The sequence below is a fragment of the Phyllopteryx taeniolatus genome, chromosome 11 (genome assembly GCF_024500385.1).
Source record: "Phyllopteryx taeniolatus isolate TA_2022b chromosome 11, UOR_Ptae_1.2, whole genome shotgun sequence".
Lineage (NCBI taxonomy): Eukaryota > Metazoa > Chordata > Actinopteri > Syngnathiformes > Syngnathidae > Phyllopteryx > Phyllopteryx taeniolatus.
In genome coordinates, this window is record NC_084512.1 from 13,907,417 (window position 1) to 13,925,541 (window position 18,125).

General features: G+C 39.6%; 2 protein-coding genes across 4 annotated transcripts in view; one reads left to right on the forward strand and one right to left on the reverse strand.

Moving 5' to 3' along the window:
- psme4a (proteasome activator subunit 4a) overlaps nucleotides 1-14,404 on the reverse strand; it is a 30,858-nt gene extending 16,454 nt beyond the window's left edge. The window contains 13 exon segments of the mRNA XM_061789396.1: nucleotides 755-819; nucleotides 910-999; nucleotides 1,079-1,265; nucleotides 1,392-1,657; nucleotides 2,594-2,686; nucleotides 2,775-2,897; nucleotides 3,188-3,262; nucleotides 3,330-3,393; nucleotides 4,653-4,802; nucleotides 6,158-6,202; nucleotides 12,566-12,682; nucleotides 12,759-12,899; nucleotides 13,764-14,404. Of these exon segments, the coding sequence (XP_061645380.1) occupies nucleotides 755-819; nucleotides 910-999; nucleotides 1,079-1,265; nucleotides 1,392-1,657; nucleotides 2,594-2,686; nucleotides 2,775-2,897; nucleotides 3,188-3,262; nucleotides 3,330-3,393; nucleotides 4,653-4,802; nucleotides 6,158-6,202; nucleotides 12,566-12,682; nucleotides 12,759-12,899; nucleotides 13,764-13,960 (1,613 nt within the window). The 5' untranslated portion in view covers nucleotides 13,961-14,404.
- Nucleotides 14,405-15,171: 767 nt separating this feature from the next.
- wdr27 (WD repeat domain 27) overlaps nucleotides 15,172-18,125 on the forward strand; it is a 47,419-nt gene continuing 44,465 nt past the window's right edge. For all 3 annotated transcript variants that reach the window (XR_009790895.1, XR_009790894.1, XM_061790647.1), the window contains exons 1-6: nucleotides 15,172-15,547; nucleotides 16,812-16,953; nucleotides 17,469-17,593; nucleotides 17,699-17,812; nucleotides 17,894-17,945; nucleotides 18,021-18,091. Coding sequence is in view for 1 of the 3 variants with exons in the window: in XM_061790647.1 (XP_061646631.1) it covers nucleotides 15,413-15,547; nucleotides 16,812-16,953; nucleotides 17,469-17,593; nucleotides 17,699-17,812; nucleotides 17,894-17,945; nucleotides 18,021-18,091 (639 nt within the window). In the remaining 2 variants the exon portion in view is untranslated. The remainder of the gene's footprint in view (nucleotides 15,548-16,811; nucleotides 16,954-17,468; nucleotides 17,594-17,698; nucleotides 17,813-17,893; nucleotides 17,946-18,020; nucleotides 18,092-18,125) is intronic.

Below are 18,125 nucleotides of genomic sequence, written 5' to 3' on the forward strand. Positions count from 1 at the left end.
GAGTGGGTACAAATGTGTTGTTTACAATGGAAGAAATCAAATGCAGTGAAACAAGAATACTGCATACTAAAAGCTTATATCATGTATAAGTGAAGTATACGTAAATAATATACATTGATTAATATAGTCATGGGAGGAAAAAAATACACCACTCTTGTTTCTTTACATTCTTGTTCATTGTTAACGCCTGGTGCAACTAAAGGTACATGGCCCTGGACAAATGACAAGGAAAATAACTTATGAGAGTTTAAGAGCTGCTATCGAACCAATTTTCATGGTTTTCTTGATAACCAAAATAATATTCAGGTAATATATCTTTAGTGGTACCTGGCATTAAAATGAATAAGAAATTTAAGAAACCTGGATAGGCTAACAATTGTTTTTCATTACTGTACATGCCATACATATACTGTATGGAGATATGCAATTTTATAGATATACATACACATAATACATATGATAAGGCATTTATTGATCTAATTATTGTTTCGAAAATGACTTAAAAATGGGCCAATTCCTTTATTACATTACTTTTTTAAATTATTTTCATTTGAATTAATGAAAATAAATAAATGTATTTGAAGTTTTGTCCGTTTTTATTCCACTGCTTTTACTGATGTTTTAGAATTTTGCCGTGGTATCGTTTCAGCACCACTATCGAGGTACCTCATAGATAAAGTATCGAAGCCAGAATTTTGCTATTGTGACACCACTACTTACGCAATTTAAATATGATCATCATTCTTCAGCATACCTGTCCATAAACTGGAGCACAAAGTCTTCAAATTCTGCAGAGGCTGAGCACATTTCCTTTTCCACCTTAAATGTTAGGCAAAGTTTAAAACAAATCAATTTGCATGCTTAATTTACATTATACAAATTGAGAGAATTGAGTGAACAGCGATTCACCTCTGTCAAGTCTGTTCTTTCATGTAGAACAGATGAACAGTCCACCAAAGGCACAAGAGTCACAAATGTAGCAATAAACTGGAAAGTGATCTGTATGGAGAGCAACATTTGGATATTTATTCATTTATAATGCCAGAAACAATTTAAGAGTACTGGAAAATGATCCCACCATGCTCTTGCTGAAGTCATTTGGATCAACTCCAGGCAGGGCCCTCATGAGTAGGGGCAACATGTGAGTGGGCCCCTCAGGAAGGTGCTTTCCACCAGACACTAGGCTCCGCGCGACACCGATCATGCAGCTTAGTGTGGCTGTCAGCTGGTGGGGCTCTGTTAGAGTTTCCAGTGCTGGGTATGTTCTAAAGAAAAGACAACAATAAGGCCTTGGTGTACATTCCAAAGAGTCTCCTTGTTTCTGGATGAAAGCGAAAATCTAGAAAAAAAATGCAGAACTTTGGTCATGAAATATATATAACTAAAAGTACCTCTCCAGAACCGGAGGAATGACCAACTCAGGCCTCATCAGTGCAAGGTTCTGGAGAGCCTGAGCAGCATCGAGACTGCCTGTTTTGCTGAACATGGCCAGCAGTACTGGCTGCATCATACTCTCTACAAAGTCTGTGATATCGTCCTCAGTGAGCTTATAATTGTCAGGGATCGGCGTTAACCATGAAGGCTTTCTGTAGCGCTCTCGATGCAGCCGTCGAACAACACTGGCAGGAAGACGCTGCAGCAACTTCATGAGTTTCATCTGCATGGGAGCGCACAGAGAAATGTTACACGTTATCTGTTGGTTTAAGTAATCCAAATGCAAGACTTTTTTCAAGGCCACTTCAATCACTTCTCATTTACTAAGTATTGCACGACTACTATGAGTTGGAGAGATGGGCTCATATAATGGAAGACATTTTGCGATATTTTTGATACTATATAAAATATTGCAGTGATATTATTACAGCAATAGCAAAATTACAACTTTGTCAACTTCAATGTTTTCCCAATGAAAAAATAGCAATGTGGTTTATTGTCTTTGTGGCATTTTAAAGTCATTTGAACAAAAGTGTTAATGATGTGTTACTTTTAAAGATAAAAGCAGGAAAACAAACAATATTTTTAAAGATAAAAGCAGGAAAACAAACTGCATACTGAAAGAAATGTACCAGCCAGGGTAGCGTTTGAACCCAAGAACCTTGTTGCAAAATGCTGCCACACTGTTCCACTGTGCCTGTTCAACTCATGCCTTCTCTATAAATAAAAGTTGCACATGGCTGCTCGTCTCATGTCAAATGGGGAAGAGGGGCTTCCTCAAACAGAATGGCATGTGTGCCTGCTCCTGGGGATATTTAATACTATTGCAACAATCTCACTCACGTGTTTTCTTGTTATTTCTGGACTAGACATGCAAACCAAGAGAGCCAATGGGATTCAGGAAGCAATGACAAATGTGTTAGCCCCTCTGATGCTGTTCGTATTGCTGACGTGAGTTGGAAAGAATCATAGCCAGAATTATCAAGATGTGTACCAAAGACTGGAAGTTGATCAAACAATCCCTGAGTGCACAGTGTCGCTGAAAAAAAACTATAATTTATAGGAATGCAATAGACTTGCCATCTTAAATGCCACAATAGATTATTCATATTCACAGTCATTGAAGGGAAGCAAAACAAAAACAAAAAAAGGAACTGACCAACCAGCGACCGTGGTTTGATGGGTGGAAGAAAGATGTGATGCTGTTGAAAAGGCCAGTGAGCTGTGCTTGAGTTTGTTTACTTGGTCCACCCTGAAATTAACAGTAATTGGTTGTCACACTGTCTTTTATTTTGGGTATGTTGACTGGGGTGACCAGAATGCCTGAACAAAGGACAAACCAGAAGTGACGATATCCAAAGCACCGCATGGCCGATGTCGTAGGCATTGGTTAAGTATCGCGGGAACATCATCTGGCTGGTCCCCACGGGAAGATTCAAACTCCTCAGGACTCTTGTGAAAATCTGTAATGTGGTAACAGTAAAGTTAACGTATTAAGACAAATAAAAAATATTTGCAAGTGTTTTATTAAAAGGAAATGTTTATTTTTATTACATGTTGATGTTTTTGTATCTATGACCAACAGGATCAACTCAGAAACATGATAGTTTGTTTCTAACAAGCAGCGGTGGTTGTGGAACACACACATTGAGCCATAAACACAATAGTCATGCTGCACAGGAACACATGCACAAACCCTGAAATATGTAAAGCATGTAATATGCTGTGATGTAACTAATCAATTAGAAGGCACCTTGGGAATATAAGGATCCCAGTCAACGTAGCCGATGTTGTCATTGGCCAAGCGAGCAAAGAGATTCACCAGATTCTACAAAGTGAGCAAAACAGTGATAATATTACAGCAGGTCATGAAAACATATTTTTACTGTCCTCACCAGTTCCCAGCTTGGAAGATTCTGCACCGATACCCACAAGTTGATCAACTCTTCAAACCACAACCTGTCAGAAAATCAATTTGGTCCATAAATTCATGTGGCACTCTACTGCAAAACATTTGAATAAATGCCTAATCTACAGCAAATTGTCATGTACAGTATAAGGCACATTTTTTCCCCTGAAAAAAGTTAAGTCGTTAGAGCGTATCATACATAGGTATAAGGAAAATGAAAAAAATTATTTCACATTGTATAAACGTATGCCTGTACCTGGGGTTGTGAAATAAGTGTACTTTCATTCCAATATGATACATAATGTCTAATGTTACAAATTTTATATATATAAATATATTACGGTAAATAAGCTGTTATATAAGTGTATAAGCTGTTTTTTTGTTGTTGTTGTTTTTCAATGCTTTTAATCATGTAAAGCACATTGTGTATGAAATGCGCTATATAAATAAATTTGCTTTGCAAAATTTTCGTTTCCCGCCATATTGATATTGTTATGTCATATATGTTGCTACGGCATTAGACAGCAGAAACGCTCACCCATGAGTTTGGTATACCTTATACCATAAATAAAAAATGTCAACTAAAAGAGCTTGTTACGCAGCCGTTTTTAAAAAGAAAGTAATCACTGCTACAGATGGCGTAGGAAACCGTGAAGCAGCACGGCAGTTCAATTTAAATGAATCGAACGTGAGATTGTGGAGGAAATCGAAAGAAAATCCTCCAAGATAAAGCATATGCAAGAGCTTCAGGATGTGGGAAAGTGGCGGAGAAGGAGGAGGAGATAGAGAAGGAGATTGTAGCAGAACGGAGGGCAAGACGCTACGGGGACAGGTAAAACACTCCTTGGACTAAAATGTAAGCGTAAAAATCTTAACGTTGCTTAATCTCACAAAACTCCGAACAATGGTCACCAAAATTTATGTGAACAGCTATACTCATGCCCACTTCAACCCCTGAAAATACTAAAAAACTATCGCCCCCGCATTTTAGATTTTATGGACGTTAAGAGTCTTCCTCATTAAGCAATTTTAAGATTTGTGAGCACCTACGGTGTAGTCTAGTGGTGTGCCTATATATACAGTACGTATCATCGTTCCATGTTTTGTTTCATAGTGTTGTTTCACTACACTGTATATAAAACGTTCCTGTTTAGATCCTTTGGCAAAATAAGAGTGTAGTGTGAATAATAGTAGTTTGCTGTGACACATTTTGGTATTTATGTGCAAAAAGACACCTAACTGGGTGGAATGTGACCAAGTTTACAAACCCACTAAATAAACCAACTTATATGGGTCAAGCCACTCTTACTTGAAGCCCTTATGATGCAGCTCCGGTGGTAGAGTTGTGGGTAGAAAGAGTTCAAAGTAGCAGATTGCTGTCTGCATGGTGACGTCAAATGGACAAAATAGGGGTCTCCACTCATCCAGCATCTCCTGGGTTGCAGACTCTGGAAAATATCTGTATGAAAGGATATCGCATTAAAGTCATTCATATCACATTAAGTATCAAAAGCAACAGAACATCTTAGAGAGGCCTCTCAAATATGGACAAGGCTCAAATAGATGTGCAAAAGATCACATTCTCACACACCTTCTGGAATATCTCCGACGATGCAGCTATATAACTGTAAACAACAAAATCCTTATCTTTATACAAACTACATTCCATGTTTCTAAGAAAGGGTATACTGTATTGACAAGCGATTGCAGTAAACAGGCCCCAGCAGCACTGAAATGTATGTTCAGCAGGGGGGAGATGATAAGTCACACACCTGGCATATTCTGGTTGTGAGCATCAATCCAGTGGTTCGAATGGACCCATAATCCCACTGGGGGATTTCTATGGTTCATTATGCGTGTGTAAACTCGGCGGTTTATGTCAGGTCCCTAGCCTCCTTTGGGGAACTACGGCCACTGCTGCTTGCAGCCAAAAGCCACTTGGCCCTGATGATTTGCCAGCTGACCACAAATTACACTCTCTCGTCCCAGTGACAGAAAAAACTCTCACACAAAACAGAATTAGACAAGATAATAGGATTATCTGACTAAGTGCGAAGTGAGGGACATTCTAGGGCTCGCCTAAGATGCATGCACAAGAAAACATGGTGGTCAACGTCAAGGGCCATCTTATTTATGGACACCAGAATCATAATGCTCATCTTCTGTAAATACAGAGTCCACAATATGCCAGTGCATTAAAGGAAGTACTCATTCTATTTATTACATTAATTTGAATCCCTGAAGTGACAATTTAATTTATTACAAGTTTTACATAAATTCACTCTCTTGATTGATTTTCTGGGAAACATTCGGATTCTATAGTGCATTGCAATAACACAAAATCTTAATAGTGAATTTATCTTTTTTCTAGTAAAAACATTTTACTGTAATTATTTTAAGACAGCATTTATTACAAGTTTTACATAAGTTCACTCTTTCTTGATTGATTTTCTGGGAAACATTCGGATTCTATAGTGCATTGCAATAATACAAAATCTTAATAGTGAATTTATCTTTTTTCTAGTAAAAACATTTTACTGTACTTATTTTAAGACAGTTTAAACTTTTTTCTAAATTTTCAGCAGGACAAAAAGACTTGTTTTAAGATACAGGATCTTATTTTAAGAATCATTTCAATTCAAAAGTATATGACTTGTTTAAATTACCAAAATGGTTAACACACCTCTTATCAAGATAGAAAAGAAAAAAAAATGTTCAGATTTAGCAACCTTTTGATTTTACAATAACCCCATTGTCCTTTTTGATATATTTATGGAAATGACTGCATGGATAAGGAAAACAAGTTGTACTTACGGCCTGCAGCTTTTCACAAGTGTCTTCAACACACCTTCCACAGAGCTGTAATAATAAAAACACAGAAAAGCATCATGGTTATGTCCAAATTGCAGAATCCTATGTAAAAACACAGCAATTCCTTCACAGCAATGTGGTTTGAATCGGACCCCATGCATACAGAAGCCTTTTCACACGTTCCTGGTGTATAGGTTTGAGGATGTATTAACAGTATGAGTTATACAAATTGTGACTGACAATTTTAACACACACAAAGAAACGTCACTTATTTGTAAGAGATTGTGCTGCAATTGCGTTAATAACTTTCACTTTCACATTCCTGGCATGATAACGTTGGCATTAAATTTTAAATCAGAATACGAGTGTTGAAAGCTCTGGACTAATATAACCAGAGCTTTGGTGCGCCTCGCCCACAATCCCACCTATCTGTGCTCACATGCAGACTGAAGCCATGCCTAGTTGTAAAAGGCCTGCTGAACCCAATCACCAACTGCACATGTCGGCATCCTTCTCTTGATGCTTTTTAGATCTCACACACTTGGATTATAGTAGTGGTTCCATGTCAAATCAGGAGTGAAAGTCGTCAACCCAAAATGTCAATGTATAACACTTTAAGCTCACAAAATAAATAGATACATGCGTCACAAAACCGTCAATCAAGAGCCAATCATAAGATGCCAATTTAAAGCACCTAGACACTCAAAGACTGAGATCCTTGTTCCCGAGTATGTTAGGAATGAACCTGCACATTTCCCCAGACACATTCTAGGACGGGAAGAAACGTTACAGGAGTTTCTATTACTCCATGACTAGACTGGAACTACAGTGTAGTGTTTTTGTTTTACTAGTATGATAATACAGTCCATATAGTACAAGCTCTCATTATCATTTCTATGTGGGCATTTTTAGAATGACCTCTCAAAAGGACAGTGGTTAAGTGTGTGTGGGGGGGGGGCATTGTTAGCTGCAGTGCAACAGGCTCTAATATAAGTGAAATGTTAACATTGATTTGTCTTCTGATCCCAAGCTGCATATGGGCTCTCCAGTTTTCACATGCAATGTCGGAAGACGTGGGTCTCTCAAAGGATGAATTCAAAAGGAAAACACAAAGAAGAGCGATGTTGTCCTTACCACCTCTGAACCAATTTTATCATAACGAGTTTAGAGGATGATCGGGGCCATGGAGAACTGAATGTGAAAGGGGACAAAGGCATAAAGAACACATTCAGCACCAGGCAAAGTGTCAATCATGCAGAATATGAACATATGACACAGCTATATTGTGGCATTTGTGTTGTTTTGAAAAAGGTGAGCTGGCTGTCAGCCAAAGCAGCTTGTTCACATCAGCTGTAACAATACAGCTATGCTTGCAAAGCATTATAAACATATGTTCGCATAGCACCATACAAGAGCACCTTGCACTGCTTGCTTTAAGAACACAGTGGATGAGCACCATTTAAATGCCTCTCAAAAGTTGCATAAAAAATGTAAGGCAGTGTGAAAGGAGTTAAAATACTGGTACGGTACAGTAAGTCCACTTGTCCACACAAAACAAGTCAAAATATTGTTTTATGGTTCCATAGCCCTGATTTACTAAGATCTCAAACAGCAGACGCTAAATTTGTTTATCACTCACTCCAACAGATTGCATGCAGTTGGCAACAGGTGTAAAAGTGGTGGACACAGCTGTATTTAAAAGAGGGTTTTGCGCTTTAGGTAGCTCTAATGGTTTTCACCATGGAACATGTGTGAGAGCTCCGTAAGTGCAAAATTAAGTTTGAAGTGACTAAGTTGGAAGTGAAACAAGGAGAGTCCAACAAACATAATTTACAGAAAATAAATCCATCACTCCAATAATTCTGCAGGAAGCCAGCAACCATATAAAAGCCATGTTTTATTTGATTTAACTCGCCTCGAGTGCGTGTCAATTGAATGTACTATATCTGCCCAACTTGCGTAACATTGCATTTAAAACTTGGGACACCACACCCAACAAATTGCTCTTGGAGAGGCCAGCACCAATTGTCACAGTGTGCTAAAATGACCCAGACGTAAGGAAATGCACAGGTGAAAGTATTTTTATCATAGGTAATATGGCATGACTCCTTCTTGTGACTGGCTCCAAGTCAGGCGTCTCATTCAGAAGCTCCAAAAATTAATTGCACAAAAGACAAAGTCGTAATATTTTTTTTGTTTCTGGCCGTTCAAAAATGTGAACACAAGCACAAATCTTCTCCTTGCTGCCTCTCATTTCGCCTGCACTACACTGGCACAACTGTGCTTGCTAGTTTTCACCTGCCTTTCAGACGCGCAATTTAAATACACAAAAACAGCAAATGCACTTCGTCTGAAGTTTGATAAATCACATTGCGTGTGCTAAATTAATCTATTTGCATACACTACCAGGACGGACAAAATGTATTGCGCTAATAATATTGCCCGTTTGATAGACATTGCACAATCATGAGTGCGCCGTTTAGGAGATCAGCTTGTACATCTGTTTGAGTGAGCAATAAAGTTTGCACCAGTTTTTGATAAACTGAGTTAATAAATTGAATTGTGTACAGCTGTGTGGTGTAATTTAGAGTACCGTATTTTCACGACCATAAGGCGCACTTAAAAGTCTTACATTTTCTCCAAAATGGACACGGGGTGCCTTATAATGCGATGCGCCTTATGTGTGCACCGAGTTCCGAAATCTATAAATGTTGTTGTGTAATGAGCGCTCCGCTTGACTGACTGGGAGCATTTCCTGCCGACACGCTGCTTATATAGAGGAAAAGTGGACGTGGCTGAGGACAGCATGCGGCCGTTAAAGGGGTAAGGGTGCGCGTGACATAGGACGCTAAAGGCACGCCCCCAGTAGGTATATAGCACCGGTATGTGCATTGTGCAAAACAACATCAGTTCGGCTAAGGACCCCGGAAAATGGCACCTACGAAGACACACGCTTATGTAGCACAGTTTAAACTGAAAGTATCAGTTACGCGGAGGAACATGGGAATCGAGCAGCCGCGAGAGAATTCAAGATCAACGAATCCATGGTTTGCAAGTGGAAGAAGCAGAAAAACGAGCTTCGCCAAGTCAAGTAGACGAAGCTGAGTTTCCGCGGAAACGAGGCAAGGTGGCCCGAGTTGGTCTTCCAACAATGGATTAATGAGTAAAGAACAGCCGGGAGAAGTGTCTCTACAGTCACCATTCGACTGAGTGCAATAACTCGGAGCTTGGCATCATTCCGGGAGGCTTGACGAAGGAACTCCAACCGCTGGACATCGGTGTAATCAGGGCGTTCAAAGTGAAGTTGCGAGCAGCGTGGGAGCGATGGATGACAGATGGCGAACACAGCTTTACTAAGACTAGATGGCAGCGCCGGGAAAGTTACGCCACAATTTGTGAATGGTTTGTGGATGCTTGGGCTAACGTGTTCGAGCTTTCGTAAAAGCCGGCATCATTGCTGAACAGCCCCCCGGCAATGAGACTGACTCTGACAATGACGAGAGGGAACCTGGCGTGTTTGATGGAGAACTTGCCCAGCTGTTCATTTCGGATACAGAAGATGAGGACTTTGATGGATTTGTGGATGAGGATTGATCAAATAATAACATGAGTACATTGTTAAATACTTCAATAAAGTACAACCGAACTCAGTTTTGCTCCCGCTGCCTTTTTAAAAACATTGTTTTAGTGTGCATGCATGCTACTGTATGTTTTAAGCTAGCGTATGTTTTACCATGCCTGTGCCCAATAATACGGTGCGTCTTATGGTCGTGAAAATACGGTAGGTCAAATATCATGACATCTTTTTGGGAATGTACTCTAAGTAGATGTACACAAAAAAGTACATACAGTACAGTGGTGCCTCCAAATAAGAACACCCCAAACTAAGGTTGCACAATTTTAAAGCATCCAAAATATTTTCTCAAATTATCCCACAAAAGTCACACAAAACATGGGCGGTCAAACCATCAGCAGATCTAGTGACACAATCTAGTGACAATAGGCTTTAAGAAATCTGGATTTTTGGGGCCGATCACCGAGTTTAAAAGAACAATAACCGATCACCGATCCGATCACAAGATGGAGCAATGTGTATTTAAATGACTTGTTCATTTACTGTATATTGAGTATTTTCAAAAGTATTCTCTAGCATTTTAGACGAAGGATAAAACAATGACCACTAGGGGGCATTCAAGGATTGGCCACTGACATAAGTTTTCAGTCAGGTCAAACCAACATTACAACATGACAGAAATAATGGGTGCTAACTTAGCGTAATTAAATTTATTGTAATTAAATGACTTCACACACACCGAAACTTTAGAGCATGATTCAACAGAACGCTGGCATGTTTACATACAACTGTTAGTGGTAGCACTAGCTTGCTACGCTACAGAACGTTTTGTTGCCTGCTTGCGATCCGTATCGTATTAAAAGTACGTGAATATACCTCAAGCAATCCGTGAATGAACATCCTCTCCCAAGCATTGGTGATGACGACCACACGTTTTCCCTTATTTTATTATTTTTTGCCCTCACACAATAAATTTGCGCAATCTATTGTTGTTGTGGTCGCCATGGTAACGAGTGTATCCGGTGGCGTTTGATTGGACAAGATAAAGCCCAGTCTTGGTAAAAGATGGGATGCGGTGATATCGGAATACAAGATTTTATTGCAGTAGTCTGACATAGTGCAATCGTGAAAGACCAAATTTGTCTTGTAGTCTGATCCAGGCATTACGTGTTGTCTGTCTGAGGCACCACAAACAAGTCCTACATCGCCGAACGTTTTTTCACCGACAAGATTGAAATAAAACTTTATTGGCTGTCAGATAGTTACATTACTACATCACAAGACACGTGACAAGGATAATAAACTAGTTTTTGGATCGGTACACGATCAATTGTTTTTCTTTACTCTGTGATATGGAATCCCCTTGGGTCGGAAATAAAGAGCTGCAAGACTAGCCTGGTTTACATGAAGCCTTCTATTCCAATTACAATCGGTTTGGAAGCCCAAACTGAATGGAAATGCTCCATATAAACACCTCAATCTGAATAAACAGGCCAAACCCGAAATTTCATTCGGGTTCACGGGGGGTGGAATATGCTTTTTGCCACACCAATCAGAAGTACATTTCCATCATGTACTTGGAATAGAGCTGGGAAAAGCTGTCTGCGCATGCTTCGTCTCGACAGAAATGCACTGTGACGTCATTATTTAGGCACAGCGTAAATATGGCGGCGCCCGATGGAGCTCCTATGCGACAGAGATCTGGTTTTTAACTACTCATAAGTTGTTTTTAATCAAACGTTTGTGTTGTTTTTTTAAATCAATCGTATCAAAACAATCCCAAATATTGTGCTGAATAGACAACGGACCTTCATCTTGATAAGTGACGTGACGTTCACAACGAAGTGCGCATGTCACACGGCTGTTCCGATTAAATGTAGTGCACATCATGTATACACCCGATCAGAATAGATCATGTCATGATTTCAATCGGAATGACAAAAAGTCTCCATGTATACCTGGCTACTGCGTGTTCGGTCCACTGAAAAGGAGCCCTTCACCTGTCAATTAAATATACGTTGACGTTCGCTGTCGTCAACTACTGGCTGAATAACGTGGGCCACTGAGGTTATGCTTAATGAACAGTTAAATTTTCCATGTTTGTGTTAATTGGGGACTAACACACACAACTTGGAGAGGCGCTGATGTTTTAAATGCCTTCGCTGCTGTGGCGCAAGCTGTTTAGCTCTTTAACTCGCTAGCTCGCAGTTCAGGTCGTTAGCTCGCGGGCTAGCGAACACAACAAACAGTTAACATCCATTTTAGTGCCTCTATTGGGTGAATCGACACGCTGCACATGGAGCAAAGCTTTAGAGTACTGGACAGAGCCAACACCGGCAAGCGTGTACCAGTCCGCTGGCATCTCATGAGCCCACTAGCGGCTAATGACACAGCCATCCAACTCTGTCAGCTTTCTGTGTGATCCGCACGCCGGCTCACCACAACAAATACAATTTATCGAGTCCGGAAAACCTATCGTGTCCATTTTATTTATCGAACGATAAGTCGATATAGTAATTATTGTGACAGGCCTAGGTGGGAATGTTAAAATGTTACGGTAAATAAAACATTGGCTGTAGAGTTAACAAAGATTTACTGATGGCAACAGTTTGACCCTGTTAATTCAAGTAGCATTATTTCTCATGGGAAAATTGTTTTGCAATATGAACAAATCAGAGTTCAATCAGTGTTCAAACTTCGAGGTTTCACTGTATAATTCAAGCACTAGACAGCAAGTGAGGTATAGCAACAAGTGTGTCAAAAAAGAAGGAGAAATCAGTTGGGAGAGTGTTTTAGGTTTCATCATAGCATAAGCAGTAACAGGAACAAAAGCCTACTTGGGAAACCAATTGAGGCCCAAATGCTCCGTCTTAGAGAAAAGGATCCTGTTGTGCAGTTCATAGAGAGGCCTCCAAGGCAATTCCAGGTCCTCCCTTGAGAGAAGCTCTCTTTTCCTTAGAAGGAGAAGACACAGAGTTAGGCTAACATGTAAACAGTTTTGCTGCTTCAGGCTCCGTGGCTCCTTCTTACTTGAGCAGGTTGATGAGGAGACGAGCCAGGCCTTGCATCATGCTGACTTCGAGACGAGGGACGGTAACTAGCTCATAGAGCAACTTGATGAAAAGCACGTGGTCTTCTTTGCTAAACTTTCGTCCATATAGTCGTATGTACCTACATCAGAGAGGAAAACATTTAAGTATTGTTTTTAGGACTTTCAGTATCACATTTGTGCCTTATAAGGAAAATTATGACACATTTCACAAATAGCCATGTTTCATAAAGGTGTCTTTTAGTCCCAGGAAAGGCCCGAGGAGGTGTGAAATTTACTGTTTTGAAATGGTTGTATCACCACTTGTATGCCATAATAGTACTGAGCAGAATCTGGGTCAAACCCCATAGTGAAGTTTCCATCTCTCTGAGCCGGTAGTGCCTCACTCTGGGACACAGCAATGCGCCAACATGGCTACAGAAACGGATTAATCAGCGCAGCAACAAAGTACACATTGAAACAGCACTCTTAAGTAATCCACATTCATGTTGACAGATGCCACCAAGTGATTCAGCACTAAGTACACAAATAACATGGTGAAACAAGTGTAGACTAGTCATCACAATTATTAATTTTTTTAGGCGTTAATGAAATTGTGGAGCACAAATGTACATTAACATTACTTAAGATTTAGATTAGTTTGTTTTTATTATATGGGGTGTTGGTTAACTAACTTGATACTTTTAACATCATAATGGCAATGCAATCAAATTATTCTAAACTCGTACAACATCGGACAGATTATACAGATTAAGCAAACAAGACAAAAAGATCATAATGACAAATAACTACTCACATACACAATAGCAAATAAATTCAGAGTTGGATAACAACCTCAACATATTAGCAGAACTTTCGTAACTGCACTTATTGACGTAATAGAAGAAAAGGTTAGCAGCTGGTTGTCACTAACGTGCAATGAATTGAACTCAGTCTTGATTTTAAAAGCACAGTTCCATAACGTTGACATTTTTTTTAATACTTACGTGGAAAGCTTCCTCGTCCAAAACAGCACACCGGGCCATATTTCTCGAAACTGAACAGCCCGGGCCAAGTTCCCCTTAATTTTACTCAAAAGATCATTGGATTCGTCATCGAGCCTATCCGCATAAGGCAGCAGTTTGTTATATACGATGTCTTTTTGGGGAACAAATCCCAATACATCCGACTGTGCCTCTTTCATTTTATCAAATACAAAACGGCAGGTTTAAATTGTAATTTTACTTGGTTCGGCTTCGTTGCTGTGGTATATAGCAACAATAACTGTAACACTTTCTGTGCTAGTTTTCAGTTGTTCGCCCACAGTGACTAAACAGAGAGTCACAAGTTGATGACACGCTCGGTAGCCATTTATCCCAAGTTAAGACAGCTTCTCTCCACAGTCAACGTTAGCAAGAACCGATGTTAACATGTTAAGGCTAATCAGGAAAAAGAAAACTATTTGTCCGGATACACGTTGGCACGCAAACACTTCTTCTCTTCGGCTAGAGGAATCCTTAAATATGACAAGCAGCTAGCAGCCAAGGAAAAGTTAGCATTCTACTACAAAAGGCTCAGTCATTTCCTCAAGACCGTTGGTCGTCGACTGATTCATCCAACTCCACCCGAGCACAAGGGCAGACGACACCCAGCGACCAGACGTAACGCTTGGCGTCATATCCGGTTGTCTCTAAAGGACTACATTTCCCATGGCTCCAACAACCAGCGATTCTTTTTGTAGATGCTTATTCTTGAGCCTTTCAAATAAACTGATTGAAATAATTTTTTTCTTCATATTTTTAAAACAACACGTCTTTTCTAAAATATTACGTGATATTTCGCTTACACGATTTGGAAACGGATGGTAATGGTAATATTATGTTAACCTCCAAATTCTTGTTTACATTCTGTTTACATCAAATTGTTAGCTACCTTTTGGCAAATTCAAACCCATGAAAATTCATTTTTTAATTTTTATTTAATTGTTTTATTTAGCTACTTGTGTTTGTCGCAAAAATGCATTTTAATTTGAGTATTTTGAAATCAAATTTTTTTTTTTAGCAATGTTTGTTTCTAAGTGCCCTGCGATTGTCTTGCGATCAGTTCAGCGTGTACCCAGCCTCTCGCCCAAAGATAGGTGGGATAGGCTCCAGCACGCCCGCGACCCAAGTGAGGATAAGCAGTACAGAAAATGGATGGATGGAAAATAATATTCACCGTGCATTTTATTGCGCGTTCACGTACGGCCATTTCACAAATATAAAGATTGACTGCCATCTGGCGGTTACAGGTGGCAAACACCAAATAGTTCCAAGAGTTTTACGGGAAATGTGACGACGTCCCACTCTGAAACGAATTTCTGTACCGCTGACGTCAACATGAAAGCGATGACGACTTCATACAATAGACAATCTTTATGAAAGCAAATCCACTGGTTTCCAAGCAACCGCAAACGTTTGCCCACACGAGACGTGGTAATATTGTGGAAAACCCACATTAGGTTATACCAAAAACGTATACTTTTAAGCAAATGTAATTTTTTTTAGAGTTAAGAAGGCTAGATACCAAATAGCTGACAATTATTTGAGTTACGTTCTATCCGCTTTCAATTGTATGCTAGCTAACAAGCGATTGTGGTCTGCCGAGGAGAAGGAAGATGATTGTTGAAAAATTAAAATTAACTTGTGACAGACTTGTATCATACCAGCAGCTGGCTTGTAGTTACAATTACACTGCCATCCCTCTGCGTGGCGGGGACATTCTCATTTACTGTAATTTGGACGTTGAGAAGGTTTGTCACCCCAATGTATGCATGTTTGAGACGAACACGTATACTCTTACTTGAGTAATCTTATGTCAAGAATGGAATGTATGTGTGTTATGTATTTTTCATGTGCAAGCAGTTTGGTTAATGTTTATATGTATGTATTCATACGTATGTTTTGGGTTGGTTTGTGGAGCACTATTATGCAGAACAGATAAAAAAAAAAAAAAAGTCCGTCCAAAACTTTGAAACATTTGTATGCGGATCCAGAAATCTGTATTTACATTGGGAAAATGGTTTATTATAATTGATTTGTTTGCTAGTTTTCACACACGGACTTGTGTATTACTGCCACCTACAGGAGTAGAGTGGAATACTATAAGCACGACTCCCATTTTATCCATCCATCCATCCATTTTCTGTACTGCTTATTCTCACTCTGGTCGTGGGCGTGCTGGAGCCTATCCCAGCTATCTTCGGGCGAGAGGCGGGGTGCACCCTGAGCTGGTTGCCAGCCAATCACAGGGCACACATAAACAAACAACCATTTGCACTCACATTCAAAACTATGGCAATTTAAAGTCTTCACATAACCTACCAAGCATATTTTTGGGATGTGGGAGTACCCAGAGAAAACCCACGCAGGCACGGGGGAGAACGTGCAAACTCCACACAGGCGAGGCCGGATTTGAACTCAGAACTGTGAGGGAGATGTGCTAACCAGTCATCCACTGTGCCGCCAATCAATTAATTCAATTCAATTGTCATTTTTTGCTTTTTTTTTGTTTTTTTTTTTAAGGGGGGAGTACCCATAGAAAACCCACGCAAGTACAGGGAGATCATGCAAACTTCACACAGGCAGGCCAGAGTTGAAAGTGAAACCCAAAACCGTAGAACTGTGTGGCAGACGTGGCAACCACGAAGCCACCTACCGAGCTGCCTTCATCACAACTTATAGTTAAAAAAGCTTGGAAGGCCTTTAAACTTTAATTTACCACTGAAGTTGTTGACAAACTTCTTGTCCATGTTCTTCATATTTTCCTATTTCGTGCTCCTTTCCCTAATATATGCTATTATACAATTTTTTAAAAATGTTTTTGGGTGGATTTAAAATTTTAAAAAATTATCAAAATTGAATTACAATTGAATGACATGGTTAGGATAATACATACCTAACACAAAAAAGAAAACAGGTTCAAAATTTTTAAACTAGGATATTGCAAGATTACAAACAACTGGTGTAAATAAAAGTTAGCACAATTATGACTAGTTTTTTAATGTGTTGCCACAGACATTTCGGCTCAGTGGGCATTATGGTGAAATCACCGCCATGACTTTTGGAAAAAGGAAGTCACCTGTCCTTCTCTGTTCTGCATCTGCTGATTACATTATCGTCTGGAATGTGGACGTATGCCAGAGCAGAGTCACCCAAGGTACAGAAAGAGAAAGTTGCTGAATGCAAATCCATACAAGCTAGCCATCTAGTGCAGTGGTTCTCAACTGTGGTCACCCTATGACCCGTATTTTCCGTTTGTTGCAAAGTTGCAACCCACATTCATTGACGTGATGAACAATAAGTATTTTTTTTTTTTGTTTAAAAATAACCTCTAGAAACACATGTACAGGATATTGTATTTTTAAATGCCTTTTTTTTGCTATACCGCCAAAGGCATAGTGCTTGCCGTGATATCAGCTCTACTGTATTTCTTTACAGAGTAAACACCCAATTCACAACCCACTTTTGAGTCCTGATCCACCAGTTTCGAATCACTGATCTAATGACAAGTGCAATACATTAAGTTGCCTCTACAAAGATATCAATGCTGAGTTTTGATTGATACTGTCGGATAGGTATTCATTTAACAACCTGTTTATTTTGATTTTACTTTGGATTGGTGTACAACTGTGCTGCATCATTGCTAATGTAGCTAATTGAATTTGACCACAGGTAGTTTTGCATCTGGAACAGTTATTGGAAGCTCACTGGGTGAAGTGGTCCATCTTTCCTTCTGTTTCTCTGATGAGAGAGTGGTTGCATGCTCTGGAGCCGCTGCATATATTCTCAGCTCACAGGTACTTTGACAATTTCAAATATATTTTTAGGGTCTGACCTCTGATCTGGAGATGCAAATGTTGTAGATACAGATGGTAAGCCATTATGATTGCTTTTCGTATCAGAAACAGGAAACGATTGCGGCATTGACTGGTCATTTGGGACCTGTAACATCAGCAGAGTTTTGTCCATGGCATAAACACATTCTTGTCACCACATCAGAGGACCGAACGTTCAAGGTACCGAGTTAACATTCTGAATGATGTATTATTACATGTACAATGTTATTTTTGACTGAACTGTACAACACTATCTTCCAGCTATGGGATCTACACACTGAAACTGCTTTCTACCAATCTTTTGTCCTGTCAGGTATATTATTTAAGAATAAAACAGATCAGGGCTTTTTAATTGGTTAATGTATTTACACAAGTTCTTATTTTTAAGCTTCTCCACTGCTCAGTGTGTTCTTCATGATGAAAAACAATTACATGATCACCGGCTCCACTGACGGGCAGGTTATTACATTTAGCCCTAACAGCAGCAAAATGA